General features: G+C 42.7%; 1 protein-coding gene across 1 annotated transcript in view; it reads right to left on the reverse strand.

The window, feature by feature from the left end:
- Positions 1-6,116, reverse strand: part of RPUSD4 (RNA pseudouridylate synthase domain containing 4) — a 38,490-nt gene extending 32,374 nt beyond the window's left edge. Inside the window, exons 1-2 of the mRNA XM_006874582.1 lie at positions 5,937-6,116; positions 5,242-5,407 (exon numbers count right to left, since the gene is read on the reverse strand). Of these exons, the coding sequence (XP_006874644.1) occupies positions 5,242-5,407; positions 5,937-6,116 (346 nt within the window). The remainder of the gene's footprint in view (positions 1-5,241; positions 5,408-5,936) is intronic.
- Positions 6,117-7,825: the final 1,709 nt, after the last annotated feature.

Here is a 7,825-nt window from a genome sequence, read left to right on the forward strand (position 1 = left end):
ATCATTGATGACATCAAATGTGGCAGCGGTAGTGAGGTTGGCCCAGGATCGGACATTGTTTCGTTCTGCTGTGCATAGGGTCGCTATGAGTCGGTTCCGACTCGATGGCACCTGACAACAACAATATCCCACAGATACACAAGAGTTTCAAAGAGTATGTTCTTACATGAGTACTTACCTTTCCTGAAAACATATGAAGGTGGTAGAGCATACAGCTGGCAAAATGATGAAAATGTCTTAGAAATTATCAAACATCTTAAGGTAATGAGTAGCTGGACCTGGGGGCTTACTCAGGGCAATAGTCTCAGGAGAGACTATGGTCAAGTGACATAACACAGTCCACAAAGACAATGTTCTACTTTGTTGAGTTGTTGCTAACTGCCATTGAATCAGTTATGACTCATAGCAACCTTGTATAAAGTTTCTAAGGAGCGGTTGGTGGGTTTGAATCACAGACCTTGTGCTTATCCTACTTATCCACATGGGCTTATCCTTATTATCCTGATGTGATTATCCACATCAGGATTCCCTTTGGTGAGTAACATCTGGGATTAATAGTTCAGGAGCAGCCATGTGAGATGCAGCTATTAGTCTCTCCATGTGCAGAAGAAAGAAGAGTGCTGAGAATTGAAGATGTTTGAGATCAGTTAGTTCAACAGAACATGTGAACGTCAGTCTCCACGACTCTGAGATCAGAACTAGAGGGTACCCATCTACTACTACCACACCAGGACTCAAAAATCAAATACAATAAATTAAAATTTAGAAGGCACATTAAATGAAAATATTTTAAAATACTATGCTCAACCTTTCTAGAAAGCTTTGTTGTTGCTGTTAATTGCCGTCAAGTGGGTTCCCACGCATAGTAACCTCGTAAAAGGTTTCTCAGGAGTGGCTGGTGAGCTTGAACTGCAGACTTTGCGGTTCAAACCAACCTTGCATTCCAGCACATTAACCCACAGTGCCATACCAGTACTCCTTAGAAAATTTTATATATGTAAAATTATTAAATTAATAGTATTTTAATTAAATTTGTAGATAAGCAACTAGATGCTAGATTTAAAAGAAATACTTATGATTAAGTTGGCAATTAAAACAACTGAATTTTAACACATTTAGTAAAATTCTTTAGCTGGAATCTATATTAGCTTGCTGAAAAATAAACTGAGCATTAGTGTTTTTAAAAATACACATGGCTTAGCAAAATCTAATTTACCCTTGTCCTGAAAGTCAGATCATTTAAATAATGAATTAAACTTGTACATGAATAATTAAGAGAAAATCTTGTTATTTCAATGACAAGAAATCCAATTCAATATAATTTTTCAAATGGGAAAGAAAATGAACATGTTAATTCAGCAGACCTCAAAGAGATGCATAATTCTCTGAAAAGCAAAAGCTTGTGAATATTAAACATTTTAAATCTTAATTCAATACTAACAAACTGAGTATGCATGGGCCAAAGATTAATAGCAATAAAATGTCCACCAACGGCCTCAAAAAAGAAGTAGGAGTCAGGTCTCGTGATCTGGTTCCGTATACCAAATCTGGGACTGGGACTTTCCTGCTGTAGGAGCTGTAAAGCCCTAATCTCTACTTCACTTGAGATGTCAACGTAAGTGTAACAAGTGTTAGTCAATGCACATACGCTATCTTGTTTTGCCATCAAATAGTCTAGTGCTACTTGGTAGCATAGTGGTTATGAATCGGGCTGAGAACTGCAAGGTCAGCAGTTCGAAACTACCAGCTGTTCCGTGGGAAAAAGATGAGGCTTTCTGCTCCCGTAAAGATTTATAGCCTCGGAAACCCTGTACAGGGTCGCTATGAGTCGGAACCGACTCCATGGCACATGACAACAACAACTTGGTGGTGTATAACCATGTTGGCTAGGGAATAGAAGGGGCTTGGCTATATTAAGCTGCGTACGGGCTGGTCAGAACAATTCTTTCCAATAATGGGTATGGACTCTAAATAGGAAAGGCAGGCAACGAATAGATTGCTCAGATTCCTCCCTCTATCATAAGCTGTTTGAATCATTATTTATCTAGATCTTTTTCAGGCTCACAGATATAGCAATGCCTTTCAGTAAGTGTGTCCTCCTCAGGATGAGTGTCCTTGAGCTTTCTATGTTGTTGTTATGTGCCGGGGAGTCGATTCCGACTCATAGCGACCCTATACAGGGTTTCTGAGGGTGTAAATCTTTATGGGAGCAGACGGCCTCACCTTTCTCCTGTGGAATAGCTGGTAGTTTCGAACTGCTGACCCTCAGGTTCGCAGCCCGATTTGTAACCACTACACTACCAGAGCTCCTTTCTATGGACCTCAATATATATAGTATAGTCATGGCTGGAGAGAAGGCCTGGATTTGGAGTTATACAGAGAAGGCAGCTCCCACATCTAGTAAAAATCCAGTCTCTTCAGCTCCAACATTGAGACAGCCCGATGCTCTATTGTAGAGACAGCGATGATCTTCTGGACAGACCTGCCAGTAGGCCTGCCCTTCCTCTTCCAAGGAAATGGACAACAGCCATGGGGGGCCTTGCTGAGCTAGCCTCAGGAGGAAGTCAACTGGGTGTCCTGCTTCTAGCATTTGTAATTTCAAATACCTGGCTGCAGACTGAGTAATAAAAGGCATAGGCCTTGAAATTACTCAGTATTTTCAAAGTCAGTACTGACTTAGGTGACCCTGTATAGGGTTCTGAGGAGTAGCTGGTGGTTTTGAACTACCAACCTTGTAGTTCACAGTCTAGTATTGATACTATAGCGCCATATCAGGAGTCCTTTTTTTGAGTGTGTGGAGACTGTTTTAGACATGAATGTTGTCCAATTTTTTTCAACTGCAGATGACAAAACCTAATAGGGTAACAATTAGCCTATAATAGTAATTAATACCCTTTAAAAGTTCAAAGTCAGTCCGTTTTAAAAAACTTTAAACAGAAATAACTCTAAATAAAACAACATTATTTCCTGAAAGTCTTCAGACATACCACATAACAGTTTTGAAACAATATTTTCTATATAAATAGCTGAATTAAGCTTTATGGAAACCCACTGGATTTTGTGCTGTTAAATTAAAACATTTTAACACATTTTATAACATGGGAAACCCAGTTTGGTTTTGCATATATTAACTGTTTGGTAGCACAGTGGTTACAAGTCAGGCAGCTAACCTTAAGCTGGTAGTTAGCAATTCGAAACTACCAGCTGTTTCACTGGAGAAAAGATGACGTTTTCTGCTCCCATAAGGATTTATAGCCTCAGAAGCCCTATGCAGGGTTGCTATGAGTCAGAACCGACTCCACAGCACACTACCAACAACAACAACTGTTTGGTATAATTAACACAATTGGTATTGTGATCACACAATATTAAGGAAACTTTGTTTTGTTTTTCCATGTGATTAGAATTGAAAAACTCTCAATTAGAATGCATCTTAGGATGCTTGTCCACTTATATTGTTATTATTATAAACACACACAATTAAACTTCCATTAAAACCAGATCATTCCTGGGCTTCAACAACTCAGAAATACGTGAATGGAGATTCTACTCAAACATCAATTTCCCAGAGGACACAGAACAGTTGTTCCTATTCCACCACAAGGAACCAGAATAAAACCAGAACCAGAAACAGAATACAAAACGAGATCTCCAAGGAATGGGTGGGTTTTTAAATGAAAACCTTGAAAGTCAGAAAAGTCTAGATGAGAATTCAAAGAGTAAGAAATTTAATCTTTTATCTTTAAAGAAGCATGTAACAACAACAGAAAAACTGTCTATGTTCAAGGATCATCTCAGGGGAGAATCAGTCTTGCATACGCTGCCTCAGTCCCCCTTTTTCTTATAGCATTAATCTTTCTTTGTTTTAAGTGCCAACAAGTCCATACCGACTTACAGAGACCCTGTAGAGGTTTTCTGAGGAGTGGCTGGTGAACTTGAGTTGCTGACCTTGCAGTTCAAAGCAACCTTGAACTAATGGCACATTAAACCACATTAACCCACAGTGCCATACCATAACGGCACATTACCCACATTAAATCACAATGACATACCAGAATTCCATAATCTTTCTTTATAGTGTATGATATTAACTGCAGTCTGTGTCTCTTATTAAAAATCACTTTGACTCTCTACTTCAAAGGTAATAACTGTTAATGATTAAAAAAAAATCTAGGTGCAAAATTTTGTAACTCCATCTGCAGCGCCCCCCTTTGAGAATCCTTTAATACGTTTCAAAAATTGAAAAGTAGCAAATTTGTCAGAATGCTCATCTCGCCAACTAATTTCGTCTTCTAACATGCTGGACTGCACGGTCGCTTTGAACTGCTGGTACAAACTCACCAGCTGCTCCTCGGAAACCTTAAGGGTCGCTATGGGTCGGAACCGACTCGACGGCACTTAACAACAACAACCTCTACTCGGTGACCTTATATAGGCACGGGGAACAGAGCAATCTCCTCCAACAACCACGACTGAGGCACCAGCCATGCGTCAAATACGTACACCAGGCCTCTGGAAAACAGGGAGGGGACTATTTCAGATGGGAAAGTTTACAGTCTGAGGCTCTCGGTATATGATATCATAACCATGCAACCATTATGTTCCTTCAAGAATGTTCCTGCCACGGCTGCCTGGGGAAAATGGTCCCAAGTTTACTTTTAAATATACTGTTTCTCACTCTGGCAGTTCAGCTGTCAGAAGTGCATGAGGTACTTAAAGAAAAATTGGCATCTGAACCTGTAACTTGGACACAAAATGGAATTAAGCTCTGCAAGGCTGTGTCCTTCACAAGCAAAAAGCCTTCCTATTTAATGCTCTACAGCTCTTGTAGCGTAGTGGTTACGAATTGGGCTGTGAACCGCAAGGTCAGCAGTTAAAAACTACCAGCTGCTCCGCAGGAGAAAGATGAGGCTTTCTGCTCCCGTAAAGATTTACAGCCTCGGAAACTCTGTTCAGGATCGCTATGGATCGGAACCGACTCGACGGCACTTAACAACAACAACAACAGTGTCACAGGCAGTGCATGAAACTCAGTAGCTACAACAGAGTTTGGAAAATGAGTCTGAGCCTGATATCTTAAGTGCCATAAGCAGGTCATGGGAGTCATTAGTTATAACTGATTTTGGAAATTTTTAATGTTTGTAGGTTTAAACAATTTTGAATGTAGGGAATGTACCCAGGCTGGCCCTAGTTATGGCAGAAAGTAGCAGCAGACCCCTCCCTTTCCCACATGGTCCTTACCATGTACAGGGACACCATAGGGTTTATTGATAATAACAAGGTCCTTGTCCTGGTGGAGAATCCCTCTGCTCAGAGCCTTAGCAAGCACGTTGGGGTGGACTCGCTGCAGCTGCTGGGTGAACCGCAACAGTTCTTGTACCCTCCGTTGAACAGGGTTTGTGAGTACCTAGAAAGAGAAAAGAGGGTCCTTATGGTGTAGTCAGTTAAGCATTGGGCTGCTAACCACAATATCAGCAGTTGAAACCCTCTGTGGGAGAAAGATGTCTCTGGTCCATAAAGATTTACAGCCTCAGAAACCTTATGTAGCAGGTTCTACTCTGTTCTACAGAATTTATGAGTCGTAATCGACTCCATGGCAATGGGCTTGAGGGAACGGAGGAAGACAGAGGTGTAGGGGTATGTTTGTGTTTGTGTGTGAGAAGAAGTGGAAAATGTCTGGCAAAGGCCTTCAATAAAGTGCAGGTAAGAATTTGGGAACCGAAATGTCTGTAGTTTTGCATTAAACCAATTGCGAACAAAGGTGCGTGTCTGTCTGTACTCCTTGTATTCTTCCGTTTTCTCCCCTTTCTCCCATTACAAGTCCAGGACATTTACTAGATACCGGTCAGAAGATTCTGCTACCTCACCCCGGTGGGAAAAAACGGCACTTAACAACAACAACGCCTCTTGGGAGTTGTGGTCCCTTCAGGACTCACCGACTCCTTCTTTTGTTCCTGTTTCTGTGCTCGGAGCCTCTCCGCTAATCTCTGGGCATTTAGGGGCCTAGAGGCAGTGGCGGCGGAACAAAATAGCTTTGAAATGAAAATGAAGAGATTCCTCGAACGCTGACCAGTACCCCAGACTCCGAGACGCGAAGTACAAATAGGTACAGCCATCTTGTCAAGCAAGGAGGGGCGAATTCAAAGCACGTGAAGAAGACGTTAGAAGAGGGAGGGGCGAGCTGGAGGGAGTGGGTGGGCTCCATGAGTCACGTGGGAGGCGGGGCGGAGCGCCGGCGAGTCACGTGGGTCCTTGCGTGCTTAGTGCGGCTGCGCGGGCCGGTAGTTTCTGCTGAAACGGCGGCGTCTGGAGAAGACACGGTGAGTGTGAGGGGAAGCCGGGTAGGACTGGGAAATGCCGGTGCCTCAACGCTTAGGTATTTTCTGCGTGCCCAGGATTTTCGTTTACTGCGATCGCTGCCCTGGAAAACCGTTTCTCTCTTTGGGAGATGCTCTTACTCAAACACCTCCCCACCTCCGAAGAAGCGATGCCTCATGAACGCTCCCTTCTGAGCTTTCTCTGGCACCTACCTCGCCCCTCTTGGCAACCGTATCCCCGGTGCTCTGCTCGTCCCCTGAGGGACGCGTCTTGTTCCCCTCTCATTTCCTTCGGTGTTGCCCGGATCTCTATAATCTCACCTCCCCCGCTCCAAGTCTCTTTGTTTCACGTTGTAACCTGTCATCTCCTGCGGATGATGGGAGACCCTCCCGTTATCTAATGACCACAGTCCGTATTTCCTTTAGGGAGCATCTTCGGCTTCTGTAGTTCTTAAAGAATTTTTTTTGGGGGGCTCCTCTTCACCTGCCTTCACCCTGCTCTTCCCAAAGAAAAGACTCAAAAAGTACGGAACACAAACGTTCCCTTCTTCCTTCTCCTTCCTTTTTCCCCCCCTCTATATAGTTTACAGTTGCCCATACCCTCTATCCCACCCTTAAATTGCAAGTGACCTCCTCAGCTTTCTCGATGGGATGACTGGGAATTTAACATCTGCTTGAAGTGGTAGTATTAAAATACCTTGGGCCATACTTGCCTTTAGTTAAGAAAGCTAACACCGAATTCTGAAGGGATCGCCTGAAAAATAAGATCTGTACTGATTATAGGGGGAAAATTTTTTTTTCTTTTTTCTTTTTAAGGCTGCTTAGAATTGAGTTTACCTGAGGGTTTAGAGTAGGTAGCTGAGTTAGATTTGGAGGAGCGATGTTTGTTTCCTGAGGCTGTAAATCTTTACAGGGGCAGAAAGCCTTATCTTTCTCCAGCGGAACTGCTGGTAGATTTGAATTGCTGATCTTGCCTTAGCAGCCCAGCTTGCAATCAGGGCTTCTTAAATTTGGAGGTGGTAGCCACCTTCTAAAAAGATTGGCACGAGGGAGCCACCTTGAGCATGAGATAAAGTTGAATAAGTAAGTGAAGCTAGACTCTAAATGGAAGAGGAGTTGAGTCTAGATGTGAGGTAGTGGGGAAATTTTGTAGCTTCTTGAGTAGAGGTGAGACTGCTTGAAATTGTAATTCTACCAGACTCTGTTATGTGAATGCAGGACAGATTGAAAAGGAGACGACTTTGGGTAGCCGACAAATCATTCAGGATGCTGCAGTCTAGGCAGTCATTAACCACATTATGCCCCATTCAGTGGCCTATTAGTCCCCTCACTGTCATTTGAGCTTGAATTGATGATATCCATTTGCAGCTGGTGTTATAATGGTAGTCCCTTCAGAACTTACTCATTTTTTCATCCCCACACTTGCCACATAGTAAACTTAAAATATTTTGGTGGTGGTGGTTGTTGTGTACGGTGGAGACAGTTCTGACTGTATTGGGTTTTCAAGG

Source organism: Chrysochloris asiatica, unplaced genomic scaffold, assembly GCF_000296735.1.
Source record: "Chrysochloris asiatica unplaced genomic scaffold, ChrAsi1.0 scaffold00287, whole genome shotgun sequence".
NCBI classification, from domain to species: domain Eukaryota; kingdom Metazoa; phylum Chordata; class Mammalia; order Afrosoricida; family Chrysochloridae; genus Chrysochloris; species Chrysochloris asiatica.